This window comes from Heteronotia binoei, chromosome 18 (genome assembly GCF_032191835.1).
Source record: "Heteronotia binoei isolate CCM8104 ecotype False Entrance Well chromosome 18, APGP_CSIRO_Hbin_v1, whole genome shotgun sequence".
In the NCBI taxonomy this organism is placed as follows: Eukaryota; Metazoa; Chordata; class Lepidosauria; order Squamata; family Gekkonidae; genus Heteronotia; species Heteronotia binoei.
In genome coordinates this window covers 11,200,363-11,217,514 of record NC_083240.1, presented here as the reverse complement: position 1 = coordinate 11,217,514, position 17,152 = coordinate 11,200,363, and the positions used below count along the sequence as shown (strand labels likewise).

Here is a 17,152-nt window from a genome sequence, read left to right as displayed (position 1 = left end):
GAGGGAAGGCATTTAAAAGGTGTGTGGTCCCTTTAAATGTGATGGCCAGAACTCCCTTGGAGTTCAATTATGCTTGTCACAACCTTGCTCCTGGCTCCACCCCCAATGTCTCCTGACTTCACCCTCAAAGTCCCCAGATATTTCTTGAATTGGACAGCAGCCCTAGAGGTACAGTGCCTCTGAACATGGAGGTTCCCAACAGTTAGCATTGCTAGGTAGGGTTGTCAGTCTCCAGGTGGGGCCTGGAGATCTCCTGCTTTTACAGCTGATCTCCAGAGGGCAGAGATCAGCTCCACTGGAGAAAACGGCTGCTTTGAAGGGTTGACTCTAGAGCAGGGGTCCCCAACCCCTGGGCTGTGGACCAGTACCGGGCCGTGGCCTGTTAGCAACCGGGCTGTGAGGTATAATTATTTCATTATATATTACAATGTAATAATAAGAAGAAGGCAACATTGGATTTATATCCTGCCCTCCACTCCAAATCTCAGAGTGGCTCACAATCTCCTTTATCTTCCAGTTTGGTGTAGTGGTTAGAGAGCCAGTTTGGTGTAGTGGTTAAGTGTGTGGACTCCTTATCTGGGAGAACTGGGTTTGATTCCCCACTCCTCCACTTGCAGCTGCTGGAATGACCTTGGGTCAGCCATAGCTCTCATAGGAGAGCCAGTTTGGTGCAGTGGTTAAGTGTGCGGACTCTTATCTGGGAGAACCGGGTTTGATTCCCCACTCCTCCACTTGCAGCTGCTGGAATGGCCTTGGCTCAGCCATAGCTCTTGCAGGAGTTGTCCTTGAAAGGGCAGCTACTTGGAGAGCCCTCTCAGCCCCACCCACCTCACAGGGTGTCTGTTGTGGGGGGAGAAGATATAGGAGATTGCAAGCCGCTCTGAGTCTCTGATTCAGAGAGAAGGGTGGGGTATAAATCTGCAGTCTTCTTATTTGAATCTACCTCCTCCACAACAGACACCCTGTGAGGTGGGTGGGGCTAAGAGAGCTTTTACAGCAGCTTTCAAGGACAACTTCTGCCAGAGCTATGGCTGACCCAAGGCCATTCCAGCAGCTGCAGTGGAGGAGTGGGGAAACAAACCTAGTTCTCCCAGATAAGAGTCTGCACACTTAACCACCACAAAGTGCACAATTGTATCATCCCAAAACCATTGTCCCCACCCCACACCTGCCGGTCTGTGGAAAAATTGTCCCTGGTGCTAAAAAGGTTGGGGACCACTGCTCTAGGGTATCGTACCTTGCTGAGACCCGTCCCCTCCCCAAACCCCACATTCTCCCGGCTTCACCCCCAAAGCCCCCAGGTATTTTCCAACCCAGACCTGGCAGCCTTAACTAATAGCCATCTACAGAACTGTGTAATCTGTGGGAAATCAAGTGGCGTACCCCCACATTTCAGTATGGCGTAGTCCAAAAGAAAAACTGTTCCAGGGGCCTTTTCCAGGCAGGGAGGTGAGCTTACTCAGCGAAGGGGGTCTTATTCCTTCTGCCTCGAAGACTCAAAATGGGAAACAGACAAACGAAGAAGAATGTTTCCTAATGCGGTTGAATGCCTGCCGAGACTGTCGTTTCTCTCCTGGCGTAACCACCTTTCTGGAAACATTTACAAAGAGGGAGAACTCTTCATTCCTCCTTATTGCTCCGGAGGGATTTTTTGAAAAGGCATTTTAGTAGCTGCTTGTAATAGCTTCGCTGGCTGCTCTCCCGCCTTGCCGGCTTCTCCAGTTTTTGCTTTCCTCTTCTCTGTCTTTCTGAAGGCAGCTGAAACCCTTACTCCGTTTCCTGCCCTCGAATAGTTTGGTGGCTTTAAACCAGTTGGGAGCTAGGCCTACAGAGAAAGAAACCTGCCCAGCAGAAGGAAAACAGGAGCTGAGGGAAGAGTGTATTATATCGTGATGCCAACCTCCAGACCTGGAGACCCCCCAGAATTATGAGCGATCTCCAAACAACAGAGGCAAGTTCCGCTAGAGAAGAAAACTACACATTTATACCCCACCATTCTCTCTGAATCAGAGACTCAGAGCAGCTTGCTTGCAATCTCCTATATCTTCTCCCCCCACAACAAACACCCTGTGAGCTGGGTGGGGCTAAGAGGGCTCTCACAGCAGTTGCCCTTTCAAGGACAACCTCTGCCAGAGCTATGGCTGACCCAAGGCCATTCCAGCAGCTGCATGTGGAGGAGTGGGGAATCAAACCTGGTTCTCCCAGAGAAGAGTCCGCCCACTTAACCCCTGCACCAAACTGGCTCCACTACACCAAACTAGCAGAGTGGTTGAACTCATTTATTATGAGGGCCAGATCTGAAATCAATCAGACCTTGTTGGGCCAAGCCATGTCGGGCCGTGCCGTGTGTGTACCTATTTAAGTTTATGTAACAGTGATATAAACTTTATAAAGGACACAGACAAATGCAATTAAAGATTTAAAAAAAACCCCTTAAATAAAACATGATTAATACATTAGCACTCATTGGTCTTTAAGGTGCTTTCTTTGTATCTCTCCCATGTGATCCAGGGAATTGGGCAAAGGAAGCTCTGGCTCTTTCTTTCCTTCCCCAGGGGACCGGGAGGGGGAGCCTCAGCCAATAGAAGGAAGAGAGTCTTGACTCAGTAGCTCTGCTGTGCAACTGAGAGAGCCTGGCAAAGCAAGCTCTCCCTCCCCTCTTCCTCCCCAAGGGAGCAGCCTTAGCCAATGGAGAAAATAGAGACTTTGCTCTGTAGCTCCTGTGCGATTGAGCAAGCCTTCCAAAGCAAGTGGTTTTGCAGAAGGAAGCAAGAGAGAAGGAAGCAGATGACAGCCAGTTGCTCGGGGGCCTGATAGGAGCCCTCTGAGGGCCTGATTTGGCCCCCGGACCTCATGTTTGACACCCCTGCCCTAGAGAATATGGCTTGCTTTGAAAAGTGGACTCTATGGCATTATACCCTGCTGAGGTACTCCCCCTCCAAAAATCCCCTGCCCTTTCTGGGATCCAGCCCCCAAATCTGCAGGAATTTTCCAACTCAGTGTTTGCAACTCTATCACTCACAGGGTTGTGAGCTGAAGGTTTGGAAATACCTGGAGTTTTGGGGGAGTGGAGCCCGTGGAGGGCAGGGTTTGGGGTGGGGAGGGACTCCAGTGGATTATATAATGCCGAAGAGTCCAACTTCTAAAGTGGCCATTTTCTCCTGGTGAACTGATCTCTGTTGCCTGGAGACCAGTTGTAATAGCAGGAGATCTCCAGCCACCACCTGGAGGTTTGGCAACAAGCAAGAATCATGGGTGAAAGGACAACCAAAGTAAGCCAAGCCTCCATGTAAACTAGCCTAAACCAGGGGTGTCAAACATGCAGCCCAGGGTCCAAATCAGGCCCCCAGAGGACTCCTATCAGGCCCCCAAGCCAACTGGCTGTCACCTTCTTCCGTCTTCCTATATCTTGCTTCCTTCTGCATCACAGCTTGCCTTGCCAGGCTTGCTCAATTGCACAGGAGCTACAGAGCAAAACCTCTATTTTCTCCATTAGCTCAGACTCCTCCCTTGGGGAGGAATAGCTTGCTTTGCCAGGCTCTCTCAATTGCACAGCAGAGCTACTGAGCCAAGCCTCTCTTTCTTCTATTGGCTGAGGCTCCTTCCCCTCCTAGTCCCTTGGGGAAAGAAGGAAAGAGCAAAAGCTTCCTTTGCCCAGTTCCCTGGATTGCACGGGAGAGATACAAAGAAAGCACCTGTGTTTGTTTGTGTCCTTTATAAAGTTTATATCTCTGCTATCAAATCTTAAATAGGTACACACATGGCCTGCCCCAACCTGGCCCGGCCCAACAATGTCTCATTTATGTCAAATTTGGCCTTCATAACAAATGAGTTTGACACCCCTGTTTTAAACACAATGTACTATCTACTTATGTGTTCTTCAAAGAGCTTTATATTTCATCACATACAAGAGTCCGTACAAATTTCTTCAAAAGACCACGGAACGAACACAGCAAGGAGCAGTAGAAACAGTCCACCCATCCCACAGGGAAAGTTTTAAATTGTGAACCAGTCACTTTTCTCTTCGCCCTGGAGGAAGTCCGTTGTTCCAGCCGCTGTGATAATGTACTCCACTTACGATGGAGTAAATTGTCTTAACTAAGTCATCTTAAGGGGAGTACATTATCACAGTGGTTGAAACAATAGACTTCCTCCGGAGCGAAGAGGAAGGTAACAGGTTCACAATTTAATTTATTTTTTAATTTAATTTTATTCCATTTATATCCCGTCCTCCCCACAAAAGCAGACTCGGGGCGGCTTACATGTTCATGTAAATACATGGAATATAAAATCACATTAAAATATAAAACAAAAATCAAACCATTTCAAGTGCTATAACAATCTTTGAATTTTTCTATTCTGTTGTTCCAGCTGGGTGTTCTATAGAAAGACCGTTCTTAGGTTCATGCTAGAGGTGTTGTAGCCTGTGATTAGGGCTGCCAATCCCCAGGTGGGGGCAGGAGATCTCCTGGTTTGGAGGCCCTCCCCCTGCTTCAGGGTCATCAGAAAGCGGGGGGGGGGGATGTCTGCTGGGCACTTTATTATTCCCTATGGAGACCCTGGGGGGGGGGCTGTTTTTTTTTTTTTTGAGGCAAAGGCACCAAATTTGCAGCATAGCATCCGATGCCTCTCCCCAAAATACCCTCCCGTTTTCAAAAGGATTGGACCAGGGGGTCCAATTCTATGAGCCCTGAAAGAAGGTGCCCCATATCCTTCATTATTTCCAATGGAGGGAAGGCATTTAAAAGGAGTGCGGTCCCTTTCAATGTGATGGCCAGATCAATGAAGCTTGTCACAGCGTTGCTCCTGGCTCCACCCCAAAGTCTCCTGGCTCCGCCCCAAAGTCTCCACCCCAAAGTCCCCAGATATTTCTTGAATTGGACTTGGCAACCCTACCTGTGATCTTAATTTACAAATGCCTGGTGGAAAAGCGCCGTCTTATAGGCCCTGCAGAACTGTGCGAGCTCTTGCAGGGCCCTAATCTCATGGAGCTTGTTCCACCAGCATGGGGCTACAACAGAAAAGGCCCTTAAAACTTTCCCTGTTGGATGGGTGGACTGTTTCTACTGCTGCTTGCTGCGTTCATTCCGTGGTCTTTTGAAGAAATTTGTATGGACTCCTGTATGTGATGAACTACTTATATAAAACTCTCTGAAGAATGTATAAATAGATAGTACGCTGCGTTTAGACTATTTTACATGGAGGCTTTGCTTATTTTGGTCAGCTGCCTGGAGGCTGGCAACCCAAATCACTCATAATCTCATAGCCTGAGACCAAAAGGGAGGGAGCAACAACCCTGTCTTAAGGGGAGGGGCCGTGGCTCAGTGGCAAAGCATTTGCTCGGCATGCTGAAGGTCCCAGGTTCAATCCCCGGCATCTCTAGTTAAAAGGACCAGACAGTGGGTGATTTGAAAGACCTCAGCCTGAGACCCTGGACAGTGGCTGTCAGTCTAAGAAGACAATACTAACTGCAATGGATCAAGCATCTGATTCAGTAGAAGGCGGCTTCCATGTGTTCAAGGAGAGAAGGCAGATTTACGGTGTGGTGGGTCATTCAGATCTCAGGAGAATTAGTGTGCACTTTGGATAATATCCCCAAAGGTCCCATTCATTTCCTTCCTTCCTTCCTTCCTTCCTTCCTTCCTTCCTTCCTTCCTTCCTTCCTTCCTTCCTTCCTTCCTTCCTTCCTTCCTTCCTTCCTTCCTTCCTTCCTTCCTTCCTTCCTTCCTTCCTTTTCTATCCCACTCTCTCTGAGCCAGTTTGGTGTAGTGGTGAAGTGTGCGGACTCTTATCTGGGAGAACCAGATTTGATTCCCCCCCTCCTCCACTTGCACCTGCTAGCATGGCCTTGAGTCAGCCATAGCTCTGGCAGAGGTTGTCCTTGAAAGGGCAGCTGCTGTGAGAGCCCTCTCCAGCCCCACCCACCTCACAGGATGTCTGTTGTGGGAGAGGAAGATAAAGGAGATTGTGAGCCGCTCTGAAACTCTTTGGAGTGGAGGGCGGGATATAAATCCAACTTCTTCTCTGCAAGCGGACTCAGGGCGGCTAACAGTCACTTCTGACATTTAAATGTATAGTTTAAAAACTAATAAAATACAATTTCAACTAAAACATTCTAAAAAAACATTCTATGGTGCTGTCTTTGATATAGGCAGGTTCTTTTCCTGATGGTGATCGTCTAGCAACTGTAGCTCTTTAGAGATGCGGGTGGCAGTCTTCTCCCAGATCAGATGTTAAATGCCTGTCGAAACAGTTCTGCTTTGCAGGCCCTGCGGAAGGTAGAGAGATCCTGCAGGGCCCTTATGGAGGGCATTCCATATTCCTGGTGCTGCCACCGAGAAGGCCCTAGCCCTTGTGGAACATAACCTGGCCTCCTTTGGTCCAGGGATGGGCAATAGATTTTGTGTCCCTGAATGCAGTGGTCTCTGGGGAACATGCAGGGAAAGGCAGTCCCGTAGATAAGCAGGCTCCAGACCATAAAGGGCTTTAAAGGTCAATACCAACACCTTGAAACGGACTCGGAACACAACAGGTCGCCAGTGCAGCTCTTTCAGCACTGGCTGAATGTGCTCCCAACGAGGGAGCCCCATTAACAGCTGTGCCGCAGGGTTCTGCACTAGCTGTAGTCTCCGAGTTAGAGTCAGGGGTAGCCCCATGTAGAGAGCATTACAGTGGTCTATTCTTGAGGTGACCGTAGTGTGGATCACCATTGCTAAGTCGCTATGCTCCAGGAAGGGGGCCAACTGCCGTACCCGCCGAAGATGGAAAAAGGCAGATCTGGTAGTGGCCGCTACCTGGGCCTCCATTGTGAGGGAGGGCTCCAGGAGTACTCCCGAGCTCTTGACCTTAGGGGCCGGTATTAATGACACCCCGTCAAGAGCCGGCAAGGGGATCTCCCTTCCCGGACCACCCCGACTCAGATAGAGAACCTCCGTCTTTGTCGGATTCAGCTTCGACCAACTCAACCTGAGCCAAGATGTTATGGTTTTCCGGGGTACAGTTGGACTGGCCACCCATCAGTAGATAGAGCTGGGTGTCATCTGCATATTGATGACATACTTCCTGATAATCTGGGCAAGGGGGCGCATGTAGATGTTAAATAACATCGGGGACAGAATTCACCCTGTGGCACACCACATAAGTGGGTGCCTTTGGGATGATTCCTTCCCTATCACCACCCTTTGTCCCTGACCTTGGAGAAAAGAGGCCAACCACTGCAAGGCAGACTCCCAAATCCCCACGTCGGCGAGGCGGCTAGACAGTAGCTAATGGTCAACCGTATCGAATGCGGCTGACAGATTTAATAAAAACTGTACCGCTGAGCCGCCCTGATCAAGATGTCGCATGAGGTCATCTATAAGGGCGACCAGAATTGTCTCTGTCCTGTGACTTGATCGAAAGCCGGACTGGAATGGATCCAGTGCGGAGGTGTCATCCAGGAATCCCTGTAGTTGAATCGCCACCGCCCACTCTATGACCTTCTCCAAAAAGGGAATGTTGGATACCCCGATAATTTGCCGACATGGCCGGGTTTGTAGATTTTTTTTTTCAAGAGGGGACGGACCACAGCCTCTTTAAGAGGTAATAATAATAATAATTTTTATTTATATCCCGCCCTCCCCGCCGAAGCAGGCTCAGGACGGCTCACAGAAATGGAAGTACCATGATTACATTTAATACATTATACGGCAAAGTACATTAAAATACATTAAATAAATAATTAGATAAACCATTACAATTAAGGTGCTATAATGCGAACATATTAGATGTGTATCAGATGGCTAGGTGTCATTTCAGGATTCAATCTTGTAGGCCATTTGAAAAAGGCTAGTTTTGCAGGCCCTGTGGAACTGATTACAGTCCCGCAGGGCTCGAACCTCCGCTGGTAGTTGGTTCCACCAATGAGGAGCCGTTACTGAGAAGGCCTGCTCCCGGGTTGTTTTCAATTTGGCCTCCCTTGGTCCAGGGATTTTTAAAAGATTTTGGGAGCTAGATCTCAGTGCTCTCTGGGGGATATACGGAGAGAGGCGGTCCCTAAAGTAAGTAAGTAAGTAAATAAAATTTTATTTGTATCCCGCCCTCCCCCGCCAAAGCAGGCTCAGGGCGGCTAACAGTATCCGTAAATAAACAATACAGTAATAAAAACATTAAAATTAACATATTAAAAGCAATCAATACTTAATTAACATTACTAAATCTAAATCTGACAGTAAATCTGACAGTAACATTGTTGTTTGACGCTATCCCTGTCAGTTAACCTAATGATAACAAGATCCCTGAATCGGACCGTTTTGGCGTTTTCCTTTGTTACACACTTATAATTCAGCAATTCATAAATGCCAGCTTGAAGAGGGTGGTCTTGCAGGCACTGCGGAACTGATCAAGGCTCCGCAGGGCCCGCACCGCCTCTGGGAGCTGATTCCAAAGATATGGGGCCGCGGTAGAAAAGGCCCGTGCGCGGGTATTCTGAAGTTTAACTTCTTTTGGCCCAGGGATGGTCAATCTGTTTTTCCCTACTGACCTCAGTGCTCTCTGGGGCTCATATAGGGAGAGACGGTCCCTCAGGTAGGTCGGTCCTCGGCCATATAGGGCTTTAAAGGTAATGACCAGCACTTTGTACTGGACCCGGTATACAATCGGCAGCCAGTGCAGTTCGCGTAGCCCCGGCTGTATGTGTTCCCATCTTGGGAGACCTAACAACAGCCTGGCTGCCGCATTCTGCACTAGCTGCAATCTCCAGGTCCGGCACAGAGGCAGTCCCATGTAGAGGGCGTTACAGTAGTCGAGCCTTGAGGTGACCGTCGCATGGATCACTGTTGCTAGGTCCTGACGCTCTAGGAAAGGGGTCAACTGCCTCGCCGGTCTCAGATGGAAAAATGCTGACTTGGCAGTGGCTATCTGGGCCTCCATTGATAGTGAAGGCTCCAGTAAAACACCCAAGCTCTTTACCCGCTGCGCCGCCTTCAGCGGGGCACCGTCAAAGGCCGGGAGAGATATTTCCTTCTCCAGAGCGCCACGACCCACATAGAGAACCTCTGTCTTCGCCGGGTTCAACTTCAGCCCACTCAGCCTAAGCCACGTTGCAACAGCCTGTAAAGCCTGGTCCAGGTTCCCCGGGGCGGAGGCGGGCCGTCCGTCCATTAGCAGATAGAGCTGGGTGTCATCTGCATATTGATGGCAACCCAGCCCAAACCTCTGGGCAATCTGGGCAAGATGTTAAATAACATCGGGGAGAGAACTGCTCCCTGAGGCACCCCACAACCTAGTGTGCGCCTCTGGGATCGCTCACCCCCAATCGCCACCCTTTGTCCCCGACCCATGAGGAAAGAGGAGAGCCATTGCAAGGCCAACCCCCTAACCCCTATGTCGGCGAGGCGATGGTTGACTGTATCAGCAGCTGATGGTTGACTGTATCAAATGCAGCCAACAGATCTAGTAACATAAGCACCGCCACACCGCCTCGATCTAGTTGCCGCTGGAGGTCATCTACCAAGGCGACCAGGATCGTCTCCTTCCCATGGCCCGGCTGGAAACCAGACCGGCACGGGTCTAGGACAGAAGCATCATCTAGAAACCTCTGTAGCTGCAACGCCACTGCCCTCTCAATAATTTTACCTAAGAATGGTAAATTAGACACCGGTCGGTAGTTTGCCAATTCGGCCGGGTCTGCTGTAGATTTTTTCAGGAGGGGGCGGACCAAGGCCTCTTTCAGAGGTGTTGGAAAACGCCCCTCTAAGAGGGATCTATTTATGATGTCCCGTAAAGGACATCTGAGCTCCCTCTGGCAAGATTTAATCAGCCAAGAGGGGCAAGGGTCCAAATCACATGTTGGGCGGGCAGCAGAGGTTGGGCGGGCAGCAGAGGTAGACAGGTCCTCGGTCATATAGGGCTTTAACGGTAATAACCAGCACCTTGTAACGAACTCGGAACACAATTGGCAGCCAATGCAGCTCCCGCAACCTAGGCTGCACGTGCTCCCACCGAGGTAGTCCCACTAACAGCCTGGCTGCCGCATTCTGCACCAGCTGCAGTTTCCGAGTTCGGTACAGGGGCAGCCCCATGTAGAGGGCATTACAGTAGTCCAACCTTCCCTTCTAAGAGGGATCTGTTGACAATAACCTGCAGTGCCTCATGTAGCGATGCCTGGCTAGCTTTTGTAAGCCAGGATGGGTACGGGTCCAACTCACAGGTAGTGAACTAAAAGGATCCTGTCGACCTCCTCCAGGCTGAGTGGAGTGAAGGAATCTAGAAATGGACCAAAAGATGTGCTCGGTGCCTCGAGTTCTTTCACTGTATCAATTGTGGCGGGAAGGTTGCGCCGGAGCGATGAAACTTTATCTGCAACAAAACCTCACAAAAGCCTCACAGCCAATTTCCAATTCTCTAACGTTTGGCTTACCTTGTGGTAAGGTTGTTAATGACCGAATTATGCTAAATAATTGTGCTGGGTGTGAGGTCGCAGACACAATCCGGGACGCAAAGTAAGTCTTCTTTGTGGCCCGGACTGCCATCTCATAGGTCGACATAAATGACCTATAAGATGTTCTCATAGCTTCGTCACGAGTGCGTCGCCACTGTCTCTCTAGTCATCTTAATCACCATTTCATCGATCTCAGCTGTCACGTTGTGGTAGGCGAGACGCTGTGGTATGCGGCTTGAAACAGAGCCATTGAGGCAACGTGGATCAATGCTGAGGCACTCGTCGGGGGCCAAAAAGGCTGTCATCGGCTTGTTCTTTTTTAAGAAATCCGAGGAGCGTAAAAAGCACGGTGTCAGCTTTCCATCCCTGACTCCTTAAGACAATGCGCACATTTGGGACTGAAATTTTAGACAGGGCATCTTTCTTGGGCAAAATAAAGCCTTTGGGTACTGCAGGGCTGTGGTGGAAGTACAGTAAAGCCAACACTTTTGGTCACAAAATTCAACTTCTGGAGAACTGTTTTAAAAAACATGCTCAAGTTTCTAGTCTTCAGGGGTCTGTCTGCAAAACCTGAGGCTTGTATTTCATGCCCAGCAATGATATTCATCCTCAGTCCAAGCTAACTCCTGGAGATTTAGGGATGGAGCCGGGGGGGAGGGGGGACAGGGATCTCAGTGGGGTACAATGCCCTAGAGTCCACCCTCCGAAGCCTCTGTTTTCTCCAAGGGAACTGATCTCTGTAGTCTGGAGGTGAGCTGTAATTTCAGGGGATCTCCAGGTCCCACCTGGAGGCTGGCATATCTAGTCGGAGCTGGTGTCCCAGAAAATCTTTCTTGTCATTTGTATTTTAGGAATCGGTCTGTGAAAACCCAGCTGACCTGGGGACTCTGGGTAGCTGTCAATTGGATTACCACTGACACAGCCCTGAAGACTTCATCTAAAATAGGGTCTTGTGTCTTTTCCTATTGACTGGAGGGAAGCGAGGCCTTGTCAGGGGAATAGATCTACGGGGCTTGTCTGGTTCCCCCCCACACTTTATTTTTTAGAAAGCCTTATGCCCTGTAGGTACCAGGCTCCTTTTAAAGTGGTCTAAAAGCTGCCGTTAAGCGTCTGAAATGTGGAAAAGGGGGGCCGGCGGTGGTTTTTTTTTTTGTTTAGCCAGAGAAAAATAAAAGCAGCAGTTTCTTGTTCGTTCTTGATCAAAGCTGAAAGGAATGGATGTCTCCCACAAACAGCAGAATTTAGCCAGTGAAGGAAATACCAGGAAGCCGTTAGTGCCGACCCACCCTTCCCGAATCAAATTAGGTTTCTCCTCTCACTTCAGCGTGTTCTGGTATGGTTCTCCAAACCTCTGGCTATGAGCCCAGCAAGGTGGGGATACAGGGGAACCAAATGTATTTTGCCTCAAGATGGTTATGTTCTTGGAACGGGGAGAAAATGCAGTCTCAAAAGTATCGTAAATAACCAGGCCTCATTTTGGGCAGGAGCTCACAGGCGCAGAGCTCCAGAACGTCCAAATTTTATTGTGCTATTTCTTTCTACCACGCCCCCCCCCGCAACAATTGCTGCTGGGCTGCATTGTTCAAACCCCCTGTGAGAATTTTGCTGAATCCTAAGATTTGACAAACTTCCTAACATTTCCCCCTACAAAAAATGGGGAAATAATCCAAACATAGAAAACAGACGGTTGGAAGTCTTCATCATGCCACTGTGGCCACACAGGAGAAAGTAGGGTTGCCAAGTCCAATTCAAGAAATATCTGGGGACTTTGGGGGTGGAGCCAGGAGACTTTGGGGGGCGGAGCCAAGAACAAGGGTATGACAAGCATAATTGAACTCCAAGAGAGTTCTGGCCATCACGTTTAAAGGGATAGCACACCTTTTTAAATGTCTTCCTTCTATAGGAAATAATGAAGGATAGGGGTACCTTCTTTTGGGGCTCATAGAATTGGACCCCCTGGTCCAATTGTTTTGAAACTCGGGGGGTACTTTGGGGAGAGGCACTAGATACTATACTGAAAATTTGGTGCCTCTACCTCAAAAAACAGCTCCCCCAGAACCCCCGAAATCTCCAGATCAATTCCCCATTATACCTTATGAGAATCGATCTCCACATAGGGAATAATGAAGTGCTCAGCAGACGTTTCCCTCCCCCTCCCCCCCCCTGCCGTTTCTGGCGAGTCTGAAGCAGGGGATTGGCCTTTCTACTCACGAGTTGCTGCCAACTTCTTCAAAGTAACACAGGCACACCATCCCAAGAGGAAGCCTTTCAATCCGAGACTGAAGCCTCCAGAGGTGCAAAGGCACATGGTCCTCTGGGGGCGGGGCTCCCCCCGCCCCCGCCGACCAGCTGACTGGGGGCAGGAAGGAGCCTGGGAAAGCGGAAGAACTCCCGCTGGGACCTGGGGATTGGCAAGCCTAGGAGAAAGTCATGGAAAAAGTATGATGGGAGTAAGGTTTTATTAGGACAATTCGAATTCAAGAAGCATTTTAAGGTAGATGCGGAGTTGATAGCATTTAGTACACCTTTCGGTGATGTCATGGATGTGTGGCATATGCAAAGGAGTTAAGCAAATAAGTTCTGCTACTGAGCTCCAGCACCTCTTTTTTCTACAGAATGACCCCGGTAAATAACTATATTTTTGTTTGAAAAATGTCCTTCCTTTTTTTTTTATGTACAGAAGTTCTTTTTGTTAACGATACAAATAACAAAGTAATGTCAGGGCATTGAATTAAGATACAAAATGATGATGATAAAGGAACCAAAGTTAATGACGGAACACAAAATGAATATCTGATACCAATTAGGAGTGAGATATATTAGAAAAATAAAAGCATTGCTTTGATTCCCTAGCTCTTCAGCGTGTTCTGGTATGGTTCTCCAAACCTCTGGCTATGAGCCCAGCAAGGTGGGGATACAGGGGGAACCAAATGTATTTTTCCTCAAGATGGTTATGTTCTTGAAAGGGGAGAAAATGCAGTCTCAAAAGTATCATAAATAACCATGCCTCATTTTTGTCTGGACCTCACAGGAGCAGAGCTCCAAAACGTCCAAATTTTATTGTGTTCTTTCTTTCTAAACCCCACCCCCAAAATAATTGCTGTTGGGCTGCATTGTTCAAACCCCCTGTGAGAATTTTGCTGAACTCTAAGATTTGACCAACTTAGTAATATTTTTCCCCACAAAAAATGGGGAAATAACCAAAACATAGAAAGCAGACAGATGGAAGTCTTCCTCATGCCACTGTGGCCACATAGGAGAAAGTAATGGAAAAAGTATGATGGGAGTTAAGCAAATAAGTTCTGCTACTGAGCTCCAGCACCTCTTTGTCTACAGAATGACCCCGGTAAATAACTATATTTTTGTTTTTAAAAATGTTCTTTCTTTTTTTTTTTGTACAGAAGTGTTTTTTTTAACAATACAAATAACAAAGTAATGTCAGGGCATTGAATTAAGACGACGATGACAAAGGAACCAAAGTTAATGACAGAACACAAAATTAATATCTGATACCAATTAGGAGTGACATATATTAGAAAAATAAAAGCATTGCTTTGATTCCCTGGTGCTGTAGAGAGGCTTTGCAGCTTTTTTAATAGGACTGTCAGGAGAGAACAACAGAGAAGACTTGGTTATAATTATGAATAAGCTGAGTCTGCCCTCCAATGCAGTCATTTTCTTTAGGGGAACTGATGTCTGTAGCCTGGAGGTTGGTTGTAATTCTAGAAGATTTCCAGGTCCTACCTGGAGGTTGGCAGCCTTACATCGCAGGGATAGGGTTGCTACAAGGGGTACCTCCTTGCTCATGTGCCTGCAGAAAAACTGATAGAATCCAACCTTTTGCATCTCCCATTTCAAAGGAGAGAAATACAAATACGGTAGCTTGTTTTCACCATTTCTAGCGACCAGATTATTTGAGATAGGGTTGCCAGGTCCAAGTCAAGGAATATCTGGGGACTTTGGGGGTGGAGCCAGGAGACATTGAAGGCGGAGCCGGGAGCAAGGGTGTGACAAGCATAATTGAACTCCAAAGGGAGTTCTGGCTATCACATTTAAAGGGACCACACTCCTTTTAAATGCCTTCCCTCCACTGGAAATAATGAAGGATGGGGCATCTTCTTTTGGGGCTCATAGAATTGGACCCCCTGGTCCAATCTTTTTAAAACTTGGAGGGTGTTTTGAGGAGAGGCACCGGGTGCTATGCTGCAAATTTGGTGCCTCTACCTCAAAATACAGCCTCTCCCAGAGCCCCAGATACTCACAGATCAATTCTCCATTATACTGTATGGGAATCGCTCCATAGTTCCATAGCTCATGGGGTGTGACAGTGACAGGGAACTCTGGGTTTTGGAATGCTTCATCTAGAGCAGGGGTGTCAAACATGCAGCCCGAGGGCCAAATCAGGCCCTCGGAAGGCTCCATTCAGACCCACGAGCAAGGCTGCTTCCTTCTCCCTCTCTCTTGCTTCCTTCAATTGTCAGAGACTAACTAAAATATTGCAGGAGTGCTAATCTTTTAAGTATTTTTTATTTAAAGGGTTGTTTCCCCCCCCCCAAAAACCCCATTTAATTGTGTTTGTCTGTGTCCTTTATAAAGTTTGTCTCCGCTACCTGGCATTACATTTTAGGACACCCATGGCCTGGCCCAACAAGGTCTCATTTATGTCAGATCCGGCCCTCATAACAAATGAGTTCGACACCTTTGATCTAGAGAGCCTTGCCGAATCAGACCAGTGGTCTGTCTAGTCCAGGGGCGGCTAAACTTGCTTAACATAAGAGCCACGTAGAATAAACGTCAGATGTTTGAGAGCCGCAAGACATGAATGTTGGATGTTTGAGAGCCATGAGGGAGGGAGGGAGGGAGGGAGGGAGGGAGGGAAGGAGGGAGGGAGGAAAAACGGAAAGAAAGACGGAAAGCAAGCAAATAGATGGGGAGGGAGTGGGAGAGGAAGGTGGAAAAAAAGCAACTTCAAATGTATTTTTCAAGCTTGGCTTGGATAAGTGATTTAAAGAGACAAATGCCTTCGGCCAGTGGGGTGGTGGGGGCGTCACGAGCCTCATGAAATGTATGAAAAAGCCACATGTGGCTCCTGAGCCACAGTTCGGCCACTCCTGATATAGTCCATCATCTTGTCTCATGTCACAGGCCTTTCCCCTGCTGTTGCCTCTGAGGTTTGCTGCCTCTGGATGCGGAGGTTCCCTTTAGTCACGAGGGCTAGGAGCCACTGATAGACCTCTCCTCCATGAATCTGTGCAATCCCCTTTTAAAGTTGTCTGTGCCGGTGGCCATCACGACATCCTCTGGCAGCGAATTCCACATTTGAATCACTCGCAGTGAAAAGTATTTCCTTCCTACTGAGAAGCAGCGCTTTCTGGAAAGTATCTTATTTCTTCCTGGCTCTGGGTGACGTTTATGGCTTTCTGGGCAAAGTCATAGCTGTCTGCCTGTTCCGTTGTGCCAAGCAAAGGCTCTGTTTATGCTGCCACCGTACCACATGTTCGTGCTGCGAGCATTGCTTTCACTTAACTTTTTATTTTACCTTAACAAGTATACAACCTATGAAAATGTGCTCAAATGAGGCGAGTTGTTTAGGGACCAGCATTTACTTTCCTTTGCATGCCACGTGCAATTACAGAGGTAACCTTGGGTCAATTTGTTTGTCCTTGGACTCATCCCACGCTTTAGCTTTCTTTGCATTTAGCCCGCCTGGAGGTTGGCATCCCTATGTTGAGCTCCTAGAAGGATGAGCAGGAAAAAAAATGGGTAGGGTTGTTGTACAAAAAACAACACTTGTAAGGAATGATTGGAGACTGATCGCCCCACTTCTTCTCTTTGCTCCTTCCTCCAGTTGTTTATGAACACAGATCCCGACTGGAACGATCCTTGCAGAAGGAGCGAGGGGAACATAAGAAGACAAAAGAAGGTAAGTGTTCAGCCTCACTGGCAATCAGAGTCAGAGGACTGTCTGCTGGACTGTTCCAAAACAGCCTGGTGCAGAGGTTAGAGTACTGGAGTGAGGATCCTGGAGTGTGTTGCCCTCTCTGATCTGGGGAATTCCTGGAGATTTGGGGCTGGTACCTGGGGAGGATAGTGCTTTGGGAGAATCAAGAGCTTAGTGTTACTCTGGGGGCTTCATTGCTTCTGGATCCTGTGGTATAGCAGGAGTTATACCAGGTATAACATGAGCAGGAGTGTCAAACATGCAGCCCGGGGGCCAAATCAGACCCCCAGAGTGCTCTTATCAGGCCCTCGAGTGACTAGCTGCCATCTGCTTCCTTCTCTCTCTCTTGCTTCCTTCTGCATAACAGCTTTCTTTGCAAGGCTTGCTCAATCACACAGCAGAGCTATTGAGCCTAGTCTCTCTTCCTTCTGTTGGCTGAGGCTCCTCCCCCTCCTCGGGAAGGAAGGAAAGAGCCACAGCTTCCTTTGCCCAGTTCCCTGGATCCCATGGGAGAAATACAAATAAAGCACCTTTAAGACCAAGTGCTAATGTTTTAAGCATGTTTAAGGGGTTTTTTTGAAAAACAAAAAAATAATTGTGTTTTTCTGGGTCCTTTATAAAGTTCATATCTCTGCTCTCTGATCTTAAATAGGTATATGGCCTGGCTTGACATGGCCCGGCCCAACAAGGCGTTATTTATATCAGATCCGGCCCTCATAACAAATGAGTTCGACACCCCTGCCATAAAGTCTTCCCTCTGAAGCCACCATTTCTTCCAGGGGAACAGAACT

The 17,152-nt window shown here is 48.2% G+C and overlaps 1 protein-coding gene across 1 annotated transcript in view; it reads left to right on the top strand.

The window, feature by feature from the left end:
• LOC132587152 (Golgi integral membrane protein 4-like) overlaps window positions 1-17,152 on the top strand; it is a 75,363-nt gene that overhangs the window by 8,223 nt on the left and 49,988 nt on the right. Inside the window, exon 4 of the mRNA XM_060259380.1 lies at window positions 16,269-16,343. Within this exon, the coding sequence (XP_060115363.1) occupies window positions 16,269-16,343 (75 nt within the window). The remainder of the gene's footprint in view (window positions 1-16,268; window positions 16,344-17,152) is intronic.